This window comes from Xenopus laevis, chromosome 1L (genome assembly GCF_017654675.1).
Source record: "Xenopus laevis strain J_2021 chromosome 1L, Xenopus_laevis_v10.1, whole genome shotgun sequence".
Classification (NCBI taxonomy): domain Eukaryota; kingdom Metazoa; phylum Chordata; class Amphibia; order Anura; family Pipidae; genus Xenopus; species Xenopus laevis.
In genome coordinates, this window is record NC_054371.1 from 58,502,148 (window position 1) to 58,528,648 (window position 26,501).

The 26,501-nt window shown below is 37.5% G+C and overlaps 1 protein-coding gene across 9 annotated transcripts in view; it reads right to left on the minus strand.

Moving 5' to 3' along the window:
- Window positions 1-1,127: 1,127 nt before the first annotated feature.
- trim2.L (tripartite motif containing 2 L homeolog) overlaps window positions 1,128-26,501 on the minus strand; it is a 71,543-nt gene continuing 46,169 nt past the window's right edge. For 5 of the 9 annotated variants that reach the window (XM_041580541.1, XM_041580515.1, XM_018245513.2 and 2 more), the window contains exons 2-12: window positions 18,167-18,345; window positions 17,374-17,611; window positions 12,819-12,970; window positions 12,077-12,257; window positions 11,213-11,936; window positions 8,495-8,598; window positions 7,058-7,225; window positions 6,795-6,975; window positions 5,211-5,281; window positions 3,420-3,560; window positions 1,129-2,603 (exon numbers count right to left, since the gene is read on the minus strand). In XM_041580541.1, the coding sequence (XP_041436475.1) occupies window positions 2,451-2,603; window positions 3,420-3,560; window positions 5,211-5,281; window positions 6,795-6,975; window positions 7,058-7,225; window positions 8,495-8,598; window positions 11,213-11,936; window positions 12,077-12,257; window positions 12,819-12,970; window positions 17,374-17,611; window positions 18,167-18,300 (2,247 nt within the window). In that variant the 5' untranslated portion in view covers window positions 18,301-18,345 and the 3' untranslated portion in view covers window positions 1,129-2,450. 9 annotated transcript variants of the gene reach the window in all.

The following is a 26,501-nucleotide window of genomic DNA, read 5'->3' on the forward strand; positions in this document are numbered from 1 at the left end:
GGCATCAACCAGAGGTAGTACTCCCCAATAGGTTCCCAGTGCTAGAAGGGTTGATTTTAATTTGGGTCAAAATGATGGGGATTGGAAGACTGTGCTGCTATGCAGGGCCAGAACTAGGGGTAGGCAGGAAAGACACGTGCCTAAGGCTCAAAGCTTTGGGGGCGCCTGGCACGTACCTTCTCTGCCTTCAACCCCTAGACTGGTCCCCTCTCTCCACTCTCATGCCTGGCTGTTTACTCTATTCATGCACTTCAAGATGTGAGTCGACGAGACCGGCCATGTTGCCTAGAGTGCCTGGCCCGGCACTGGTGCTATTATTATCAGGTGAGGGAGAGCCATGGGCCCATGTTGACCAATGAAACAGATAGTGACGGGGTCATCAGTCAGTCTAGTTCAGTTTTTTGGCCACAAAAATACACAATCAGATTGATTTAGGGATGCACCAAATCCAGGATTTTGTTAGGAATATGGCCTTTTTCAGCAGGAATCGGATTAGGCCAAATCCATGTTCCTGGCCAAAGTGAATCCAAAAAACCACGTGACTTTTCATCGCACAAACAAGGGAATCAAAACATTTTTAACCGTTAACTGCATTCACGGGCTTTCTCTCCTAATTTACATATGCAAATTAGAGTTCAGATTTATTCGGTAATCGGCCGAATCCTAAAACTCATTATAAACCTTGCTAGCATATTGTTAATTCTTACAGGAGATGCTAGACAACTAATGAATTCTAACAACCCATATGATATGTATACGATAGATGACCAAACATGCAGTGTTTCTGTCGTAGAGCTGTTTTTTATATTAGGCCTAATCCGACCATATGTTTTAAAATGCAAACACTTCTCTGGCTGTCGGGAACCTTACTACAGCCACTGTAGAATTTTAACTTTTCTGGCTACTTGTTCATCCATCGCCAAGCTCAAGCAAGATCAATGAGGTGCTAACCCTAAGAACGATTTCATATCATAGGAGGAGCACAGTAATAACATGGGACTCTCATCTCCTTTTATCTTTTAATATTGCGGTTATATGTTTGCAAATGAGAACACCTTTTTTTTTTAATATCACTGTTGAATATGGATGAAAGGAATTTTAAAAACAAAAGTTCATGGCCTCAGGAAGTCATTATTTAGCCATTTATTGGTCAAATGCAATTTACAGAATTCTGAAGACATGATTAAAACATATCATTCCAGTGTTCCTTCAAAAAACTGAAAAATTTTTATTTTATCAAAATCTTACTTCAAAACAGACTTTTCCCAACAGATCCATCTTTCCCTTATTCCAGGCAATTCTATAACCTAAAACCATACATTTACCACCAGTTTATCTATATGTTTCTCTCTGTTCTTGGTTCTGTTTTCACTACCAAAAGAGATGTAAGGCAAAAGGTGTGCACAGGGGGAAAAAAATTAATTCCTCTCACATTTAAGACATGGAGACTTATCATGCTCTAATTTTCTCTTGCATAATCTTCAAATTAGATCATCACTACTACTTTTAATGTAGTCAAATTGTTGGAAAAGTGCTATCAAAATACTACTCGCCCAACCCAATTTTTGTATGGCTATTCATCCATTGCAAGGCAGCCTATGTTGTCCTTCTGCTTCCTTTATATTTAGAACAATGTATGTGAAGATGTCTTATTAGGAAGGGAGCATGCAATAATGTTTCAGTTCCCCCTTTGCATCCTCATAGTAAGTTATTAATAAAAGCATGACCTCATGGGAAATTAGAAGTAAAAAAAAAAAATCTGACTACATTTTAATATGAAACTTGTATTTTTTTTCTGTTTTATAAAAAAATAATATTGCCAGAATGCATGAAAATGGAACAATATGTACTGAATTGATGCTCGTTGTATCAGTATACCAAGGAATAAATAGAAATGCACATGGCCTAAAAAGGCTGCTTAGCTTTGTGTTATAATTACAAACATGACAACAGCTTGAAAATGTTTTTACTGATTACACTGTTTTTGCAATGCTATATTAATGTACAGTTGTACAATCTACTTTATTACACAACAGCTACCAATATACATGGGTTAGAAGACTCCCAGATTTCATTGTTGGAGAAATATGCAATAACAACTGGTTAATAGTTATTTGGAAACTTGTATATGGAGTCGTCATTCCGTGAGTATATATTCTAAAAGGTCTACGACCTAAGTGCACAAGATGAGTCATTTACATTGTTGTGTTAAGGTTCCTCTAACACGTTAATGCCATCCTCTGATAAGCTTTCAAGTTCATTTTGAATTCATAGTGATGAAACACTTTAAAGAAAAACAGGTCATCGCCAGACCGTAAACATGGTTAAATAAAATCTTTTGGAAATCACTTCTTTAGAAGCATGATTTTTTTTTTAACCATCCAACTTGCGTGAAGGTGCTGGTTCAAATACAATGCAATATTACAATAATGCTATGTATGGCCCTTTAGCTACTGCAGGTATCGATAAACTTTGAAGCAATGGTTTCCAGAGTCTGCTACAACCACATGACCATCTGATGTCAGGGAAAGCCCCTGAGGCCCATAAAGCGGGTCTGCAGATGTATTAATATATGATAAAAATGATCCGCTTCCATCAAAAACCTAAAGGCAAGAACAAACAGACAGTGTTAATAATAATAAATATATATATATATATATATATAGATAGATAGATAGATAGAGAGAGAGAGAGAGAGAGAGAGAGAGAGAGAGAGCGCAAGTCATATTGAGAAAGTATAATTAAGAATGTGGGGGGGATTAAATATTAAAATTAAATGTCATTATTATGCAATATTTTGTATTCATAAGGGACAGACAGGGCAGTATATGGACATCCCCTTGCAAGCTAGGAAGCACCAAAAGGAGCAAAGTGTTATGGAGCCCTGTAATTAGTACCTGCCTTGGCTGACATTTTTATTCCAGCGCAAACTGGAAAAGCCACTGCCCGAGGTGCAGCAGATAAGTGCATAACGTCAGTGCTCCTGCATCTAGGTCAAAAATAAACAACCCCTCCATTCTCATACTATTGAGTTTAATTAAAGAAATTAAAGTGTTTTCAGCCCCAAAACTAGCTGCACTAATGGTAAAACCAAATCATTTCACATTAGCCTTAGTATGGGTCTTTGGGGATTAATGTTTTTTTTCAAAAAAGTGTTTGTACAAATTTTGAAGATTTTGTTGTTGCAAAATATAGTAAGCCTTTTCAGGACCTCTAGGATCATAATGTCCTCGTACAACTGAATCCAAAAGTGCACCGTTTATATTTGTAATAAGGCTTAGCATTCTTGTTTTTTTGCCGTCAAGTATTGATTTAACATGAAGAATTAACATTGATTTAACATGAAGAATTTCATTATCATAGATTCTGGAATCATCATCAAAATGCCCTATGCTATTGAACTGCAAGGTGACTGTTACCTGTATTCTGCTGTTCCCCCAATCAGCTACAATTATATTTCCATTGGAATCCACTGCAACGCCAGTTGGAGCATTAAACTGGCCGTTACCTTCTCCATTTGAGCCAAACTTTAATATGAACTCACCATCCTGGTTAAATACCTGCAAATATCATATGTATAAACCACAAGTTAAAATACTGGTTCAGTAACCGAGCAACTATCATCAGTTCATATTTATTTAAGAAAACTAAACGTGGACTTCTGGTTTGCAATGGGCTACCTGAACTGTTTATACTTATTGTGATCATAGCTATGCAAAGTGAACTATTTAGTACTGAGTCCCCTCAGTCAACAGTGGAATGGGGCATTTCGCTTTTTCTTTTGCATTTCTAAACTACAGTTATGGTACCCGTTATCCAGAATGCTCATGAACTGCAGATTTCCAGATAAGGGGTCTTTTCATAATTTGGATCTCCACACCTTAAAGGAGAGGTTAAAACTAAGTAAGCCTTATCAGAAAGGTCCATCTAAATATACCAGAAAACCTCAAAGTAGTGCTGCTCTGAGTCCTCTGTCAAAAGAAACACAGCATTTCTTTCCTTCTATTGTGTACACATGGGCTTCTGTATCAGACTTCCTGTTTTCAGCTTAAACCTCCTTGCCCCGGGCGTGAGCATGCTCAGTTTGCTCCTCTTCCCCCTCCCCTCCCCTCCCTTCTCTGCTGTAATCTGAGCCCAGAGCTATGAGTGAGCAGGGAGAGACTCAGGCAGGAAGTAATGTCACACCAAGCTGCTTTTCCTAAACAAACAAAGAGCTTCTAGAGCTTTTTACTCAGTTATGGTAAAACATTCTACAAAATAAATATAGCATTCTAGCTTGCACTAATGCAGCTAATCTATTGGAAATAAACTTCCTCCGTAGCGTCCCTTCTCCTTTAAGTCTACTAGAGAGTCAATTAAACATGAATTAGAGCGAATTGGATTGTTTAGCCTATAATAAAGATTAATTATGTCTTAGTGGGAGTCAAGTACAAGGTACGGTTTTATTATTACAGAGAAAAGGGAAATGTCTACAAATATTTTATTAAAATGGAGTCCGTGGGAGATGACCTTCCCGTAATTCAGAACTTTTTAGATAGGTTTCTGGATAAGAGATCCCATACCTGTATACAGGGCCGGATTTACATAATGGGCGCCCTAGGCCTGCTGCCCTTTCCAAAATTCCGGGTCTGCCTGTATGTATATGGCAACCTAAGCCTACATTGTGCTGTGCAACATGACTGAAAGAATTATGTATCAAATGCTGAATGTGAATAAGTTTTTTGTATTTTGTATAGCCAACTGTTTGTGTTATGTTCCTGGACACTGTAAGGGTGCACACTGAATTTTTCAAGTCAAAAATGACCCTCTACTTTGACCAATAGCCTAAACAAAGAAGAACAAAATCTGTCAGGAAAAAAAAAAGTGTCCTTTTACTGATCAATTTCAAAAGGGAAACATAAGGGTGAACTGCCATGGCTGGCTATAAAAATTCACCCAAACAGCTGTGAATGATTAATAAATCACAGATAGATTCTTTTTTTTTTTAATTTAAAAAAATAATAGTTTATTCATTTCTCCTGCAACCTAACATTTCCCTACTGCAAACAGCTCATTCATGGTGTTTGACAGTTGCAAATTCCAATTCTATTCCTAGTGTGAAATCGCTAGCATGCCCTTGTACCCTAAACTTAATTCACAGAAGCAACTGGTTTGTTCCTACGATCAATTTGAGAATCACAGTATGATTAAGTTAAGAAAAATAAAGTTACCTTAACCGAGTGGTTATGAAAGTCTGTCACAATGATTTCATTATTACTGTTGACAGCTGCAAAATGAGGACCTATAAAACACAACAAGAATTGTATCTGCCTTATTGAAAAATTGAAAACATTTTTCAAAATTGCCACTTTGTAAGCAATATATATTATACATTGTGTCGGTATTTCTGTTTTTAAGTAGCTAGCTGCAAAAATGTAGTGGTTCTCTCTAGACAGAATACCATTTTTTTCATTTTTCCACTTCAGCCTTCAATTCACCTGTAGCATAAACAATGTACATAACATTTACGGATTTAATAAAATGAAATACTTTAAATCTACTATGGTGACTCCAATTTTTTTAATACATATATTGATTACACAAGTGTACCAATAGCCAAACACAGTAGTTTTTTGTTTCTTACTACTTAAATCTTTTAGGCTAGGGCCACACAGGGACCAAAATCAGTTAGCTGATATATGCGGTCTCTGCATTTTGAGCCTAAAATGAAAAAAAAAAAACTCTGTTGGATCTGAGCCGATTCAATGCGGAAGAGGTAGGGCTGAAATCAGCCAGTATATTTCAGCATGCTGATTTTGACTCCCGTGTGGCCCTAACCTTAAGGTCTCTTTGTAAGGTATGAGTCTCTGTAGAGTAGGATTTGTAACACATTTGTATCTCTTTTCTCTGGTTAAAATCACACAAGTCATAAGGGCAGGGCACATGGCAAACTACTAGGTTGGTGTGCGTGTGGACCTTTCAGATTTCGCTTGCTTTGGAGAGATGCAGGGAACAGAGAAGCAAGTTCACTACTATATCTGGACAGCTGGCAGGCTACAAAATCTTGGTGGTGTATATTGATTGGCAGATTTATCAAAGTGTGAGATTAAGAACTCACCACAGAAAAACTCACTCACTTTCTACTCATTCCTATGGTAATTTTTAGAATCGTATTTATCAATGGAGTTTATCATTTGATATATATGCTTTTAAAAATCCCATAGGAATGAATAGAAAGTACTGAGTTTTATTTTTGTGGTGAGTTCGAATCTCACACTTTGATAAATGTGCCCCTGCATGTGTTTTAACAGAGGCAATTCCCAACATTGTCGATGGCAGGTCATTTTCTGGCATTTCATAGCAACAGCAAGTAGCTGGCTACAAGTAGCACTATATGTCATAGTCCTTATTAGGACAGTTTTGTTAGAAGCATTCCATTATGCAGGGGGATTATCTGTGGATTGCTGTCATATCTCCTTTATTAAATTAAAAAGTTAATTAAATTAATTAAATTAAAAGTATGGCAATTATGACTTGGCAAGACGTAGTTAACAAAGGGCCTAAAATCCCTTCAATACAGGGTCTATAACTGAGCAGAGACACTACATATTTTATACAGGATCACATAGTAGTAATACTTGGGTCAACTAAATTAAGAGTTAATAACGCTGACTGATATGCTTATACAGATACACACTATTGTGTATAATATATATTTATATAATACATGCATAATGGCCATGCCAACATGCTAATTATTCTTGCACAGCATGCAAAATATGAGAAACAGACAACATAGGTGGTCTAAATATTACCATCGAGTGTACCTGCAAACTGTTTGTCCCCATTTCCTCGGCTACCAAACCTGGTTACTATTTTTCCATTTGGCTGGAAAATAAACACACAGCAGGCTTTGTTGTCCACCACAATGATGTGGCCATTGCGATCAACAGAAACACCTTTAGGTCCCATCAGTTTTCCTGATCCAATTTTAGTCTTTTGAAAAAATTAAAATATTGTGTTACGGGCAATAGCAAAGTGTAATGCCAAATCACATATATAAAGAACAAAACCATACCTTAAATTTGCCATCTGCCGAGAAGATGCTGACCCACTTGTTATCATAGTCTGCAATGATGATGTCACCACTTGGATGTACAGCTACGCCTGTAGGTCGCTGAAGCTGACCTGGGGACCTGCCTCGAATACCAAAGCGGCTTTTGAACTGTCCATCATTTGAAAATATCTAAAAATAGAAATGTTGGTAACAAATTATAAATTTACTATAATCGATAAAAGTTTTAAAGACAACCATGGGCATAACTACATTGCCTAATGTGAAATGACTAGCATGCCCATGTATATTAAACATAATTCAGAGAAGCAAAACAAAAAAGTATAAAATAGAAAAGTTGGTAACAAATATTTACAATTTCTAATTAATGGATACTTTATACATTATACTTTTTTTTAGTGTAAAGCACAAACAAATGTGTTAATGATGTTTGCATGCATATAAACCTGTCTTCTATTTGTTCTGGATAACTTCCTGGTACCCACCATTATTAGAAGTTACCCACCATTATTATTCAATCAGAATGCAATGATGAGTAGATAAATGAGTGCTTATAAGAGCCATTATGCTAAAACTGCAGGATGGGGCAGGAATGATTTAACAATCTCTGAAGAAATAAAAGCAAATGAAAAATACTTTGATGGAGACTGGGGACCCTGCCAAAGCATTACTTTCACAATAATCAGCTAGAAGACCAGAGAGAGCAGCTTTAATTTCCTCCGAGTAATAAATACAGGAGAAAAGTCTCATTTAAAACAAGTTCATACCCAGGACATGTAAGTCACATTCCATTAGCATATGCCAATACAGGTGGTAGCTGATGTCAGATTTAAAAGAACTAGGCAAAGATTGGGAAACTGCTATAGGGTAAAATTGTGTTTTGAACAAAGGTAAACAATGAAGAACATTTTTAAGGCATGGGCCTTGTCTTGAAAGGTGGTAGGAAAAATGCCTGCACCCGGCTCCCCCCCCTCTCTGACCCACCCGCCGAGGGAAATTGAAGCTATTCCTTGTTTAGTCGTGCAAGGTAGATAATTATATTACCAGTAGATACCTCGCTCCATTCCCTCCTTGTTTTGACTGTTTTGTTAATAGAAGTCAATTAGGAGTCTAGAAGGATTATTTGTGTACTCAGTATCTAATTATCTACCTTGCAAACATAGGAACTTATTTCCCATTTTTAGCTCAAGAAATAACAAAAACCATAGATCTTTGATGAGTTATAAAATAATAGGCAAAACATATGTTCAACACAAGCCCATCATTGCACTCATGTTGAGCAAGAGGGTACACTGTGCCTTTAAAATAACCCATGTTGGGCTTGGCTGACAACATAAGGTTGCAAATATCAAATCAGACCAAAATCAAATTTTCATTCTTGTTGAGCTGAATAAAAATGGCCAGTGCTACTGAACACACAAATAGCAGAAAAAGAAATACCTGAACACACTGGTTGTTACTGTCTGCAATTAGGATTTTTCCATTTGTGGATGCTGCTACCCCCTGAAGATTTGTAAATTCACCTTTGTTTCTTCCCTTAGTTCCTAAAATGTAACAGGCTTACTTTCATTAAAACAAATAAAAAATCAAATCAAGTGACATTTTTCAGTGCTTTGGGACAATATTACATATACAGAGACTAAGTAGAAATATATACAGGTTTGGGATCCCTTATTTGGAAATCCACCATCCAGAAAGCACTGATTTACGGAAAAGCTGTCTCCCATAGACTCCATTTTATCTAAATAATCCAAATTTTTTAAAATGATTTCCTTTTTCTCTGTAATAACAAAAAACAGTAGGTTGTACTTGATCCAAACCAAGATATAATTAATCCTTATTGGAAGTAAAGCCAGCCTATTGGGTTTATTTAACATTTACATGATCTTTTAGTAGACTAAAGGTATGAAGATCCAAATTACAGAAAGATCCATTATCCGGAAAACCACAGGTCCCGAGCATTCTGGATAACAGATCTAATACATGTATATGTAATTTTAAATTTTATTTTCTCTGTGTAACATGCAACCATCTTATAACATTACCCAAATTATATCCAAACAAGTTAAAGTGTCAAGACACCTGTAAGAAAATCTTCATTATCACAAAATCCTGCAATAAAAAAAACACTATTTTCTGGCAGCTGAACAACATAATGCAGTCATGTGAAAGATTAGTCATTATAGTGCAAAGTAGTCTGTCCACTTCTGTATGTTTTTTCTGCCTATGACATATTTATAAAACTCAAGGATGTCAGTCAGTTAAATCTATTTGACCATTTGTAGCTTCCACATAAAGGAGCATTTAATATGCAAAAAAAAATGTTATGGATCAGATTTCCATGCAAAACAAAACAGTCTTTAGGCAAACAGGGCGTTTTCTATGATCACTAGGGGACAGTTTTTTCCACTAAAAATTCCGAGTTTTTGAGTTATTATACCCCAAAGCTGGAAATAGTTAAAATCGGAAAATACACCATCTAAACCTGTCGAGGCCATGTAGAAGTCAATGGCAAAGGTTCCTTGAACCATTTGAAGATGTGAATAGCCTTCATGTTCTAGATTTTTTCGGTGGGTTTTGCCCAAAAATCAATTCGAGCGATTTGAGCTTTTTTTTCTCCAAACACTCGATCAATTCAAGTATCAAGTATTCAAATTTTTCACCCTGACTACTCTGATTTGAGTTTTTACATTTGAGTTTTTTCTTAAATTAGAAACCATTCAAGTTGTGAGTTCATTCAAGGTAGAAAAAAACCCCCACAAACCTCTAAAATTAGACCTTTGATAAAAAAAACTCAGATGTTTTTAGTTCAAGTGACTGGGAGGTGTTAGGGACTGAAGCATGTTAGCCAAGAAAACACACTGTTTGTATTCAACCTAATGGATGTGGGAACATAAACTAAAATAAGAGAATTAGCAGACTGTCTATGGTATCAACAATGACTGTGTGTAAATAATACAAACCCTGTATTATTCAGTTAAAGGAAGCAGGAAAGAACTTTTTTTTTTGTACGAAAAAAAATACTTCTGCATCCAAGATGAAAAAAGGGCAGAGACACACAATCAGATTCGGGGAAATTAGTCACCCTTTTCTTTGGGGCGACTAATCTCCCCGAACTGCCTCCCGCCGACTAGAGTGTAAATCGCCGGCGGGATGGCAATTGGTGCGCTTAGTTTTCCGAAGTCGCCCGAATTTTCGTTGTGAGGCAACTTCGGGCGACTTCGGAAAATGAAGAGCACCATTTGCCACCCTGCCGGCGATTTACATTCTAGCCGGCGGGAGGCAGTTCGGGGGAGATTAGTCGCCCCGGAGAAGAGGTGATTTATCGCGGGTCGACTAAGTCTCCCCGAAACTGAGCGTGTATCTCTGCCCTAAAACTTCTCTCAATTAAAGCTTATGTATTTTTGTTCACACCAATGCAATACACAAAATAAAAAAAATTTAAATTTGTCCAACTTACTGAAAAATAATCCATTTAACCAAAAATAATATGCTAAAACATTTTAATACGAGTCATGAGTATCCTGTAAGTTATATCTTTATAATACACAAAAGCCATGAATATCTTGTAAATGATATCCTTATAATACACAAAAGCCATGAATATCTTGTAAATTATATCCTTATAATACATAAAAGCCATGAATATCTTGTAAATTACATCCTTATAAACGGTGAGTTCTGATGTCATTTCTGTCACATGACTCACTGAAATGTGTGTATTATAATAAATAAAGTACCCCAGTTGTAACATATGAGGATATTAGAAGTTACCTCGGAGTTCCATGACCTGTGTAAAAACACTCAGCCTTCGGCCTCGTGTTTTTATATGGTCATGAAACTCCTCGGTAACTTATAATATCCTTATATTTTACAAGAGGGGCTACTTTATTCACTATATAAACAGTGCTTAGTCATTTCATCAGTTAAAATCAGTGCTCAATGGTGTTAACTGTCACATGACACACTGAAAATTATGTATTATAATAAATAACGTACCCCTGTTGTAAAATATATTTTATATTAGAAGTCACCTTGGAGTTCCTTTTATATGCTCATACAACTCCTCTGTGTCTTCTATGTTGTAATACTAAAATACTGTACATGTTTAAACCATAAAAGTGAAAATAAACAAATATAAATCCAAATGTTACTAACCAACTCTGAAGATCAAGTCATCCTCTATTGGGTTTTCTTTCCGTTTTCCTGTGCTATACATACTGGCAGGTCTCTTCACAGCTTTCTGCTTGACATGACCACTTCCAGGTGATTTCACCCTCCTCTTAACTCCTTCTGAGGTGGGTGAAACATCTGCTGATTTAGCTACTTTCAGTTTAAAGGGGCTCCCCTTTATATGTTGATCATAAAGTCTTAGGGACAGAGTAAAATCACCTTCTGTTGGAATTGTATATGAAAATTCATAGGTACCATTTTTATTATCAACTATTTCACCATCAGTACCACTGCCATCCGGTCGGAGTAGCTCTGCTGAAATATAAGCGCTTCCAGTCTTACATAATTCTCCATCTTTGTCTTTCGTTGTTATGGTGACTGACATAGGTTGTCCAATCACACTTTGTCTCAACCCCTCTCCAGTGGCCACTGTTTCAGAGGCCACAGCATTTGTGGTTAAGATAGTTCCAAGGTTGTGAATGGACTTTTTCAATCCCTCTGTTTCCACAATAAAGTCCAGCTGGTCGTTCTCATGTGGTTGTAATGGGAAATCCTGTTCTGCCAACTCATTAAGTTTGTCACTCATCTGCTTCTTTACTAACAAAACCTCTGTTTCTGTCCCATGGTTAAGTGCCTGTGCAGTAAATGTAGTGCAACTTTTAATACTCTCCTGACCTTCAATTAGCGTATCGAGCTGTGTTTGGAGAACCTATAAACAAGATAAATACACTTTAGATATATGGAGTTGCCGGACACCATAAAAATAGAAATTTTCTAAAGATATAAAAATATGAACTAAAAAAAATCTTCAATAAAAATATCTTCGGCCATAGGTTTGCTGCTACTTACTTTATGTTTTAGCCCATAGTTCACTTCAAGTTCCATAAGAAGGACGCTTTTGCGTACATTTAGGGTTTTCTGGAGATCATCAAAGGTGGAGTGTATTTCTTCTACAATATTAGATTTTTGTGAGGCTAACTGATTTACAATTTCAGATACACACTGAAGAGCAGAATCGATCTCAGGTAACCTGAAAGCACATCATACTATTATAACATGGAAGGAAATTTTAGAAAACTAAAATACATTTTTTTGTTCATTTTGGTCTAGTAATGCTCAAAGAAATCTAAGCCTCAATTGTTGGAGAAGTGTTGGAGAAATATCATTAATGCTTCTGAAAAATTGATCATAATACTACAGTAGAACCCCCATTTTACGTTTTCCAGGGGACCAGAAAAAAATGGTGCAAAATCCAGGAAAATGTAAAATCAGTGAAATGCATAATATATAAGTGGGACCACAAAACAACGAGGGAAATCTTAAAATCAGGGGGATGTAAAATGGGGGTTGTACTGTATTATATAAATAAATTATATTTTTAATACCATCAATTTTCTCATACAGTGGTTGTATTGCAAAGTTTGTTTTATAATTGACAGTAGACATGCCATTCTTTGTTCTAAGAAATTAACAGTACAGCTCCAAAAATAATAAAATAAATTCTGTTTATTTATGCTATTGGGTCCAGCTCATTAGCTAGGATATAATCAATCTTAAAAATACAGCCAAAGCAGAGAATTCATTTTTGTACCTTTTCTTGACAGCATCCAGCTGTGTGTGAAGTGCAGCTTTATGCTGTTCCACCACGTCTTTAAGTGGCACAGTGGGGTGCTCAGCGTGCTCCCCTCCTGTACAATCTTGGCACATTGCAGTCTCACACGACTGGCAGTAAAATTCCATCACCTTAGACAAAAATGGAAATGAATGTATGTACCACACTGGTCAATCTAAAATATTTTAAGGAGACTAAACTCTTAAAGTGAAATTTGGCTAAAAATTGCATATTTTATATACTGAAGTTATTGCACCAGCCTAAAGTTTCAACTTCTCAAGAGCAGCAATGATCCAGGACTTCAAGCTTGTCACAGGGGGTCACCATCTTGAAGAGTGTCTGCAACATTCTAGTGCTAGTTGCACTGGTTTCTCAAAGCTGAGGCAACCCTTTAAATTAAATTGTGAAGGACCTCTTAAAGGTGGGTACCCTCATCTAGATGGCTTGTAGAATAAAATGCATAACTATCAGCTGCACGAATAAAGGTGAAGAAATAAATATTGGGGTATTGTAAACAAAATCGGATCACAGTGATAACATAACTGGAATTTTGATTAGACAAAATTAAATGCACAAAGGTATAATGCTATGGTAGGATTTATGGAAGACCCTAGTAAGTATCAGTTCACTCTGAAAGCTGCATATAAAGGAATTAGGATATCGCAATTAAAACAGTCCCAAGGATTAGGCTGGATAAACTAACAAGATTTTGTATCTGGTAAGTGGAATTAAGCACAATCCTTTCTAATAAGCTCCTTTTTCATTTCCTACACGCTCTACAACGGCAATTTATTTACAGGTTTTTATTTAATGTTGTAATAATGTATCAGATTTATTGGCAGCCAACGTTGGATTGCAACTGTGACACCACTGAAAACAATCATACTGTGGTGCAGTCCTCTGGGGGAAAAAAAAGTTGCGTTCAGTAAACTATTGTTTTTAATAATGTGATAATGTTTCCCAGATGCTACCAACACATCACTTTTATAGAAGCAAGAATTATATTGCTCAACAAAGCATTTGAAGGGGAACTATCGGAAAAATTTTATTTTAATTTAAGCTTCTTCATACTGAATTAAGAACTTTCTAAATACAATTAAAAATTATGTACCATTTCTGAGATAATCAAGTTTATATTCACTATCCGTCTCTCAGCATCGGTTTCTCTTCATTCTGTCTTCATGCAGCAGTTGGGTGTCAGATTATTAGACAATTAGATCCAATATATTTTATAGGGAGCTTCCTTTTCTTGCAGATGAATTAGAGCTCACTCAAATAACTGATCCCAGTACAAACAAAATCTAAAAAAAGAACTGCCCTTTGCACAAATACTACATGTAGAGAGACAGGATTTCTGGTGATTTTAATAGAGTGAGCTCTAATACATCTTCTAGGCAAAAGGAGCCCCCTGTAAGATATATTGGATCTGTCAATCTGACACCCAACTGCTGCATGAAGACAGAATGAAGAGAAAAAATATGCTGAGAGAGGGATGGTGAAGATTAAGTTTGATTATTTTAAAAACAGTACAGAATGTATAATTGATTGTATTTAGAAAGTTTCTTATTTGAGCGTGATGGAGCTTATATCAAATTTTAAATGCTTTGTTGCAGCCCTCTTCAACAGACAATGGGTTATATTTGTGCTGTATCTTTATCCAATGAAGATGCTGAGTTGAATACAAAATAATATTACCAATGCAAGGCTTTCCCTGTGACCTGCTGTCACTTGGGGCTTAGACAACAAAAACCAGGCAGGCCAAAGCCAGGCAATCATTTCTTATAAACTGTACTGCAAACATGCATTTGCCCTGGTATTCTGCTGTACCAAGCACAATTAAGGAAGAACAGGTTTTCGTGTTCTTTTAATCTGTGACCTGCCTTTTTACTGCACTGTATAAAACATTCACAAAAACTGTGAATAAAACTAGAACCAGAGAAAGTTCTCAAACAAGACTACTGCACAGTATAGCCAATGTTGAAAGATGGCTATACAGGTAATTTACTTATTTCAATGCTGACAATTTTGAAGTGCATGATGTTAATGAAAGGTAAACAAGTCAGAGCGAGAGAGCACGAAAAATAAATAAAATGTGCAAACTGGACTTTTTCACTAGACCTTATTGTCTTATGTCTTTCCAGATAATTGAAATTTATTTGTTCAGTCATAGCCTTGGCTTCATGCATAACACTACAGGTGTAGGGGCTGCTGGTATGTGGGAAGATAGCAGAGGTTGAGAGTAAATGCAAGATGGTATACCAGTGTTAGGGCAGATCATGTGTGGTTTACAAAAGCTCTCAATACCAGAACTGGATGAGGTCTTTAGAAAGCCTAGTATTTGCTTAGCAAATCTCTAGTCTACGCCAAACTTAGCAAGTATGCAATGTTCCTGTGTTGAATTTGCATAGCTAGTACATGATAGGTCATTTAGAATACAGGTGTTTTAATAATGACATTCTTTGGTTGCATAAACACAGGTTATTTTTAATGCATACCAGACAGACATAATTTATGTATAAATAAAGTTACTTAATTTGTTGTTGTGGGACTTCATTTGTATCCCATAATCAAATATGTACACATTTCCATAAATACAGGAAACTGCAAATATAGTTTTGTTTAGATAACTATATGCAATTATAGTATTGCTTTGAACATATGCATTCATTTACTCAAGGGAACACTATGAGATTTAAATATGGCCTTAAAGCCATGCTTGACAATTCAAATTCCCATATATTATAAAAGGCACAAAGTTTGCACAGATGCAGTAACCCACTGCATATAGTTATATGGTTAATTTGGGTTGGAAAAAAAGAGACAAAAGTTCATCAAGTTTGACTCATTCGAATGACCAGTGCATATTATATAATATATAGAACATATATATAAAAAGAGATGAAGGATCAGCCCACTCCTTAGTTACTGAATGAATGTTTTTTTTATTTTTACAGGGACCAAAATGTCAGATAGACGCTATAATAATCGAAAAAGCATTCATTCACTAACTAAGGAATATTTATATTTCAGAACCTCATCCTTAAGAGCCATTTTTACTGTAACCAATGAGATGCTTGCTTTTAAACAGGTAACCAAAATGGGTTTCAATGGTTTCTTTGCTATTAGCCCTCATAAAATATATGAAAATTAAATGTAAAATACCAATTTAGCCAACTACAATTAGAAATTACTTCTGGCTTTATCTGACATATGCCAAGGACTAAATTACACTTAAAAGGAAAACTATACCCCCTGAACAATGTAGGTCTCTATAAAAAGATATTGAATAAAACAGCTCATATGGAAAACCCTGCTTCAAGTAAATAAACCATTTTCATAATAATATACTTTTCTAGTAGTATGTGCCCTTGGGTAATCATAAATAGGAAATTGCCTTTTTAAAAAATAAGGGCTCCCCCCTGGGATTGTACGATTCACTGTGCACAGAAACAAACCAAGAAACTGTACATGTTAGGTCACATGAGCCAATTAACAGACAGAGTTGTGTTTTTGCTTCCACACTTCTTCCTGTTACAGTTAGAGTTGTAGTATTTCTGGTCAGGTGATCTCTGAGACAGCACAGAGACCATCACGAAATGGTGGTTCAAGGCCAGAGATGTAAAAGGGCAATATTTACTAAAGTATATTTACCAGTTTGGTAAGATTCTTTAATATGCCACTTAATATGATATAAACTATCTGTTGCTCAAATATTTATTTTGGGGATATAGTTTTCCTTTAAGAGGAGAACGAAAAGCTTGGATGAAATGTAGTATTCTTAGACAGTCCTTTCAACACCTCCAGAATTGCACCAGTATGCCCAGAGTACTTCCCAGCGATGAGAAATGCAGAGGAGGGTCACACTGGGCGGTAGGACACCGGAAAAAAAACTTAGTGACCCAGACCCACTCCCCACCTGAGAGGCGCTGCACCGCATGGCTAAAACCAAATATATATATATATATATATATATAAGGTACGGGGCAGGGTGGATGGTAATTGCAGCTGGGGTGAGGGGCTCAGGTGTGGAGGGGGTTGCAGCTAGGGCAGGGGGCCAGGAGATGCGTGCGTGGACCCGAGGCAGCAGCCCCAATGGGCCCCAGATCCCCCAGTCTGACGCTGATTCAGAGTAACACAGATAACGCCTCTCAGGTAAGTGATCACTGACACTTAGCTTGCGCAGTTGAAACTGATATAAACCTTGCTTAAGCCGAGCATGCTCCATGTCTGCATTCATTTTTTAGAGAAGAGTTAGTCATCCAAAGGGGAGCCCATGAACTCCACTGTGCTAATCTGAAGGGTAAAGTATTTGGGGGCAAACTGGTGCAACTATGGAGAGAGGACTGTCCCTGGACCCTGGATACTATATTTCATCTAAGCCTTTTAAACTCTTTTAAAGGCATTCTGGTTAATAGATACAATACCTTTAAAACAAATATACTGTGGAATGCTACCATTAAAAATGTACAACAATATCTATTTTCTTTTAATGAATCCATCATAATATTAATTATGTTGTCATTTGTTTTCTTACATTTCCATCATGGTTGGGACAAGACAATGGCTTTCCCGCTGCGACTGCACTCACTGTCTCCAGAATGGAGGATTCCTCAATGCCATTATCTGGACTCCGCTGCAACACATCCATCAGGTTAGTAATGAAAAAATTATTCTGTAGAGCAGAGACGCCCTTCTCAGGCAAGATTGATGTCTGACGGCAGACAGGGCAAGAAAGGGTCAAGCTGTGAGCTGGAATGTAGTTCTGCAAACACCTGTAATGTGAAGATAATATTTGTTTCTGAACAAAGGAAGCATTTATGAATATTGTGTTTGCACTTACATTTCTAAAAGTATTAATGGTGTTGCAATGATGTTTTGCAATCTAAACTGGAAGGCAAGGTTTGGATTAAAAAAATAATCAGTCTAGGTATTGACCTCTTGTTTACTAACACTGAAAAGCATCTTAGCTAGTAAAGATCTCAGCAGTAGCATCTTAATGGCATAATGATGGTTAAACTCGGATATTTTAACGTATTCCAATACATCTGCTTACTTACAGACTTCGTAGTGATGGTACAGTTATGGTGAGTTAAGGGGCATAAGAAACGGCAATATTCATTGAAGAATTTGGTGCTATAACCCTAGTTTAGTCTTCTGTGGTATGGAAATAATTATTTTCTTGGACTAGAGCAAGTTGTACAGGGTAGCAAGCTCCCCTATACTCTGGAGGCCCACAGGCGTACCTTTGCTGGAATTATCATATCTTTAGATTAGGAAACAAGGGAGGATCTGCTGGTGAACACTGACAAAATACAAGACAGACTCACCTTTCACAAAATGTGTGCAGACAAGGAAGTACCTTTGGATTTTTATATCGGTCGAGGCATATACTGCAGATGAGAAACTGCTTGTCTATCTGACGCACCACAGGACTAGGGATATTGGAGCCTTCACTGGCCATCCTAGACCACTGTCATGTGGGTTAAGCTCCCTTCCACCTTGCACACTATAAGCAAAGGAAAGCAAAACCACAGCAAATTAGAAGACAGCAAACAAACACACTTGACAATTTTCATACCCTCTGTTTCTCTGAGAATACTTAGATGACTGGAAAAAATGAAAACCAATAGCAAAGTTGCTAGGAATAGGCCATTTAGCAACAATTTTAAAGTTACCTTTAAGGTGAACTACACCTTTAAAACAATTTATAACTAGATGTGCACCTTTGCAGAACAAAATGTCACTGTATTTTACTATAATGATCCACCTAAACAGTATTTGGACCCATCTTTTCAGTCGCAATAAAAGTTTAAAGAAACAATAAAAAGAAAATAAGTTACCAGAGCCTTTGGAAACAGCAAATACTTCAGTGGTCTATATCAATTATCCCATTTGATTGTCTCAAAATCAAGTTTTTGTAGTGATCTTATGTACTTTCCCTTCCTTAGAACGCAGCAAATATTCCCCCAACAAACAGAGATAATGCCAAGTATGGAAGACAATTAATTACAAGGACGAGGGACTGGCATTAGAACAATAATAAAAAGGGGGGGGGATAGTTTATATGGAAATTCCCTTGGAAAATAAATCTAATCTGGAAGAAATGACATCAGAAAATGAATGAGTAGAATGCAGTGGCATTCACTGACAAAGGTGGCCTTTACATACATCCCCACATAGCAAAATATGTACAATTGGATTAAATGTGAAAGTTTAACAATACACTACCAATACTACTAACATTACATACACAAAGCTTCCTCCTCGTTCTACAGGTATCAAATATGAGAGCTATACTAGAGAAACACAGATATTACAAAGACTCCACTAAGTCAGCTACCACTAAACCATGGGGGCCGTTTAATGCTTTGTCATCTTGTTGATTTAAGAGCTGACAATCAGGCATTCTCAGTTTAAAATACAGAATATGCCAGCTATTGCCAAGATTCGTACAGAATCACAATAGTGAATTCACTCTTGAATGAAAACCAAATAACACAAATGTAATTAATATGGGAGAATAGTTCTGCTCTGCTTATTTTGAGTGTTTACACAGCACTTTAATTAAAACCGTTATTCCTGTCATTTCCTGCCCCAATGGAGCTTACAGTCTAATTACCCTACTATATGCACACTCTCTGGGGATTATGTACCTCAGGAACTAATTATGTTTTTGGATTGTGGGAGGAAAACCACACAAATATACAAGCTCCATACAGATTAATAAATGCAACAGAAATATATTCTGCATCTGTATTTTCTTGGACCTACCACCCATTGGTCATAGTTTTCAAAATGTTGTGCATGGTGCTCTCATTAGCAGTAGTAGGCATTTAATCCAGGATTTCCTTTGTGTAATGCACCTGCCCATTGTGTTTGGCACCTGTGAAATCACGCACAACTGAAGGGAAGGTGGAAAATGCCCCACCCATGTGCAAACTTGTTTAATGTTTACAAATAGGTACATTTTGGTATAGCTTGCACCTAGCAACATTCAAACTAACATTCAAAATGTTGTCATGACTGGGAATATTAATGTTCATTTAATATAAAATCAGCCCAAGAATAAATAGCACATAGAAATAGTTGCAGTGAAATAAACAGGGAGCATCACACAGTAACTGACAACAGTGACATAATGCTCATAATCATAGCTAGCCCAAACTTAACAAGAATGTACCCAAGAATGTGCCTTAGACAATAAGGCTTTAACACGGGCCTTCTTTCTTCTATTTTAGTTTCTGTTTACGTTGATTTGTACAGTATATGTGTAGCCAGCCCTACTACTGGGAATCTCACAGCAACGTAGACCATATATCAAAACATCAAACTTGGAAGACTCCATATTGCACCATCTACCTATTTACCCATGAGTTATTGTGCATCTCAAAATTAGCATTCAACATATTATGGAAGCATGTTAGGTGTAGGGCAGGGGTCCCCAAAGGCCAGGCCGCGGACATACTTGAACTGGGCAGCCAAGCCGAGCCCGAAATTTACATGACACGTCCAAATTTGACGCATCCTGCCCAAATTTAACACAACGTACCCGAAGTTGCCGCACCATGCACATAATTTGATGCTGGCACATCCGAACTTGACGCGGCACGCGAGACATTTAAGCGCCATGTACAGTTCACAACCTCCTTGAAAAAAAATTAGGGCTTTATATCAGTCCCTGGGGCAAAAAAGGTTGGGGACCGCTGGTGTAGGGGATATCTCCAAAAAGAAGGAATGGTCAGTGTGTTGGCATGGGATTACTGCCGTTGTTTGTGCAGGTACCAGTGCAGGCAGAATCTCTCTGTGCATGGTGTATACCACAGTATAGTTTAGGGACCACCGTCCAACAATTGGAGAGACAGAGGATGGTGTGCAGTGTCTGAATTATAAATCATATGAAAAAAGGAAAATAACTGACCCTTGAAGTTGCACCTCCCCATGCCATAATCCAATCACTCAGTGAACTGACTTAAAACATATCTTTTACTAAGTAGATTAAAAGAAAAATCCAGGAAAAAACATTAAAATGAGGGAAGGAACAAGGAGACGGAAAGACTGAGGGTATGGGGTAGGCAATCTGTGTTTATGAGCATCAGAATGGGTCTCAGACCCGTCTAATCAGCTTGCAGACGGCTGTTGGAGTCGCCTCAGGGTACCGCCTTCAAGATGTCATTTATTAACTACCCCTTCATCCGCAATGCACCCCTTCCGGTTGTGTGGGCAAGGATAGGTTACTAAAGCGCCATATAAATATGATCAAATATTGAGCCTGCCTGGCTGAATTGCTTTCTTGCATCAAAGGCGCAAACAATTAGTTATAACAGCGTTGACGAGTTCTACCCATTCATGATCCGCCGATCACCAACCCCTTCATCCACAGAGCACCCCTCCCAATTCCGTAGGTAGAGAATACTCTATAGGACTAGTCTCATTCTGCCTAACCGATCTAAAATGCGCCTGACGCGTGTTTCACCCACGGGCTTTGTCAAAGACCCATTCTGATGCTCATAGACACAGATTGCCTACCCCATACCCTTAGTCTTTCCATCTGCTTGTTCCTTCCTTCATTTTAATGCTTCATCCTGGATTTTCCGTTTAATCTACTTGGTAAAAGTTATGTTTCAAGTCGGTTCACTGAGTGATCGGATTATGGGACGGGGAGGTGCAACTTCAAGGGTCAGTTCTTTTGCTTTTTTCATAAATGGTGTATACCAGTCAACATAATAACAAAACATACAAAATGGTCAGAATGTTAGCCACACCCATTGTATTGACCCTGCCTAGTTTTGCTGTACCAGCCACTGGATTAGATTAGACTCGTTACATTTGTAATGGTATTAAACTGTTCTTATTTTATCTGTAGGCGGTCACCTGGGGAAGATTTCTCCCCATGTGATCTCTCATTCACTTCTTCCTCTGACATTGTGTCCCCATTTCTTTGCTGGTCTTCTTCTCGTATTTACATTATCCTTGTGCATTCCTAGTTTCCTATACGCTCATCTATCACCTTCCCTTTTGATTTTTGCCTTCTTTACGCTTATCCTATTTCTAGTGCTCTCCTCTTTACTTTTTGTCTCACCATCTTGCTCTCAGTTTTTCAACTACTCACAATACAAACCAGAACCCTTTCCCCTATTTATTATATATGCAGTAACCCCAGTAACCCTTAAAAAGTTGACCAGTAAATGTTGGCTGCTGATTTGTTGCTACAGGTGATAAGACCTGAAGAAAATGGTGCACCTTTCATTACATAACCTTTCCCTAAAATTTAAAGCAAGCAATTGAACACAACAGTGAGGATGTTCTGGGAACACCACAAACAACCCCTATCCTTAGCCCAATATTCAACAGGGTTTATTTTCACCTTAAAGGTGAATGGAGGTAAGGAGTTAATTCTGAGAGTCTAATGTGGAGGCTAGGGTAAAGAATCAAAAAGGCTTTTCTTCTGCATTCTCAGCAATACACTTTGTATTCAGTTCTGGGAGGAAAGAATTTCTATGCCCTATTAGTCACAGCATAATGGAGTCTAGTTTAGAAGAACGGGCTCTGATCATTTAAGGAAAGCTCTTCAAATCATGTTACACACACAAAATAATGAAAGTATGCCTTTAACAATTTACTAGGTGAATACTAATCCAATGTAAAGCATTTGGAATTTTGCAGTATAAAACAACCTGACACAAAAACCAACAAAATTACATATACATTTCAGATAAAGTATACTGAAAAACTGCAACACACAGGCAAATTGTGTCCAGTGTTTTTCCTTCTCTTCATCTCTGTATCTTAACTCGAAAATGGGGCAGTCATATTGCTTTTTTTTAAGCTTCAATACAGCACCATCTACAGTATATATAGCCTCTAGGAGTGATGTTCAAATTAAGGAGAATGTCACCAGTGAGGCTAGTAGCATGGCAACTAACATTCCCTGTGCAATGCATTTGGTACGGTTGCAATAATCTATTGTTTTAGGGTGATTCAGACCAGTACAAAGGAAATTATCAACAGGGGAGGATAAAACTGTCTGAAAGGTAATTATTTCACCAAAATATAAGGTTTTTAAGATCTGAATTCCCAAAAAAATGTTGATTATGATGAATCCCAAGTTAAAAGACCAATACACAAATGCAATTATAAAAAAGGCAATACACAAACCAGAATAATAATCAAACATTTGCTCCCAAAAGCTGTACAATTCAAGATTGTCTGGCTGAATAGAAATAATCCAAAGTAAAGAAACAATCAGGAAGGTGCAATTTACCACCGTGCGTATCCAGGGACTGGGTCGGCGGGGACCACTGGGTTTTTTCCCGGTGTCCTGCAGGCCCAGTTCAACCCTGAGTACCACTTACTGATGCCCTACCAGTTCTGACAGGATAGTTCACTAAAAAGGTCTTCTAGCAAGGCCATACTTAAAGACAAATCAATTATATATATGTTTGCCCACCTAATTCACACTACTGATTTTGTTTAGAACCTGGCCAAAACTATACGGGGTGCAGTCTCATATAGGCTGTAGTTTTTGGACTTACTCCTACCTACCAGATCTTAACATCATTATTCACATTCTTTCCCTGTTGTGTTTTTATGTATAACAAATATTTCCTATACATGATACTTTCACTTACACAAATCACAAATGAGTTTTTCATATACAGAAAGGTCTAAGCAGGTTTTGTCTGTAGACTTTCAGCTGATAACAAGCTGCTCTGCAGTATAAGCAAACAATCCTCAAACCAATCCTGTTAAAATTGCTTTTGCTGCTGTCCACCCACGTTAAGAGAAAAAAAAGCAAAGGTTCACTCAGAAATCAGATGAGGGATAAAAGAAACCTACTTTACTGAATTAAGAGGTCCATCTGTTACATATCTATGGTGGATACAAGCTAGTTTATTTTAGGGCTGAAGACAAACCATAAATACACAAATAATTTCTATTTTTCCTTTCTTGTCGTTGGCCATTTACAGCAGTTTTATTAGAAACATAATGCTATTTGATTTATGACAACTCTTCTCTCAGGGAGAGAGCTTGATCCATCATACTGTGACTGGAATATCAGGATTAGAGGCAGAAAGCAAGACTCCATAGATAATTACTTTTTGTTCAGAGGAATTAAGCAGATAAAGTTATGCAAGAATGGATACAGATTTTAAAGCTCCCCATAGACGTGACGATTCTTCTTGCCGAAAGACCGATTTTAGGGAAGTCCGACCAATCCTTCGAAATTATCGTGCGGTTAGTGGGATTCGAACGATCGTACATCTTACGATTTTTCGGCCGACATCTGTTAGGAAATTGATCGGCCAGGTCAAAAAATCTTTGTCGGTCCCAGTGCAATCTATCTATGTTTGCAGGGCCAAGCAGGCAGCTACACTTTGTTTTCCTGGCAAATTTTGTCTTTTTAGTGGATGGTCAATTCGTACGATCGTTCCAAGAAAATCGTGGTCTCACGATGAGGATCGGATCTTTTAAAAATCTCAACATCTATGGCCAGCTTTACTCTGTTTCCCCTGTTAATAGAACAAAACTACATTACTTCCCCCACCTCCCAACATAACACTATCTGACCATGAACTATGTAGTTGTTTTTACTAATATCAATGACAGCATGGTTTAACAAAGCATTATTTAACGATTTTGGTATCATGGGTTAATTGCGTATACAGGCCTTGTTGCATGTTAGCATGGCATTCCCTTATGTTTATGTAGCATACATAGGGCTCATCCTCTGCTAGAGTAGTCACTTGAAATAGGCATTTGAAAAATTCCCTATGATGGAATAGCTAGGGGTTGTAGTTGGACAACATCTGGAAAGTGACAGGCTACCCTTCCATAGCATACATCTAATCAAACAAGTAAAAACAAAGGCTCTGTAAAAAATAATGGCCCTTAAATATATATGGATCCAATAAAGTTAGGATTCAGTTTTGCCAAATCCAGTCCCTTAAAGGTTATGACAACATGAACATTTTTTGCTGACAAATTATACAAGTCCTTTATTAGGGTTCCAGTACAGTTTGGTATGTGGCACCATCTTTTGTGAAGCATTTGATGAAAATGTTGTGAAAATGATGAAGTCAGTGCATCCTTAATACTCACACCATGAAACTCTAAAAGAGAAAGCATTCTTAGTACTGGTATGAGACCTACAGTATTATCCAGAATGCTCAGAACCTGAGGTTTTTCTGTAATTTGGATCTTCATAATTAAGACTACTAGAAAATCATGTAAACATTAAATAAACTCAGTAGACAGGTTTTGCTTCCAGTAAGATTAATTATATCTTTGTTGGGATGAAGTACAAGGTACTGTTTTATTATCACAGATAAAAAGTACATAATTTTAAAATAAATTGGATTATTTGGTTCTAATGGAGTCAATGGGAGACTGCCTTTCCGTAACTTGGATCTTTCTGGATAACCGGTTTCCGGATAACGGATCCCATACCTGTAGCAGCTGAACTGAACAGACCACATGCTATTCAATTATACACAGACTTGGCAGTTCTCCCACAAAACATCCAATATGTGCAGGCTGCTTCTCTTATTAACAAATACATCCTACAGCTGATACAACAAATATTTGTTATGTAATACAACGTAAGAAATGCTGCCCCAAAGGAATCCCACTAGCTTATCATAGAATGTGCCCTGGCTGCCAAGAGCTAGTAATGCTTGCCTTGCCATCTGCTCCCCATCCAGACACATCACAGAGCTATGGAGCAGCCGAGTCCAGGGGCCGTCCATCTCCATTCATCTCATAATGGATAGTGATGGGAGAGGCTCCTAATGTGATTATGTCCCAGCGCAGCTACATACAAGGCTGATGTTTAAGTGGGAGGGGATAGAATCATCTTTTTTTTTTTTTTAGTTCTCTTTTTCAAATGAAAAATAAAAGGACATTTAACCATCTGATCGACAAACAAAAGCAGCAATTTTGGAACACAATGAACACAATAACCACAGTCATAGCTGCATAAGAGGATCCATTCTGTATTGTTAACCGGAGAACAATTCCCCCAAGCAACTCGATGTATCAAGAGAAAGCTAGCAGGTGCATACGCCAGTTAACAACACCAGCCGAAAGCACAGCCTCACCTGATTCATGGCATACATACCCATTGTCCTTGGCAAATCTATGTACTCAAATCTATGTTCTCAGCAAAAAGACCGATTGTAGCAACAAGAGACAAAAAATCCCAAAGGAGAAAGCATCATCCTTGCTAGTAAAGATTTCCAGGCACACTGCATGGAGAGGCAGGGCAAGTAATCCTCCGTATGAAAGCCATTCCCACACAACCGTGTATCAGTGGCTGATGCTGGATTCCTGGTACAGCAATGACGCACCGGCACAACGTAGCAGAACCAAGATAGGCAGCTGCAGCTTCTCTCATCAGGGAAGAAAAAAAAAACCAGAACAGGTTCTGGGTCATCGATTATTTTAGAGTCCCTCGATAGCATTCAAACCTATCAATCTTTATTTATTTAGTGCATGGCTTTTCTCTGGGAAGCTGGCACTGAAAGACTGCAGCAAAAGAGGCAAAGCATTGTGGGATGGGGATGCAGCAGCGAGCTGCACAGGGATTTGTCTTTTTTCTTCTCACCCTCACAGCATCAGTCAGCAGTTTGAGGAATGACTGGGCTGGTGTAAAAGGCTGGAGGG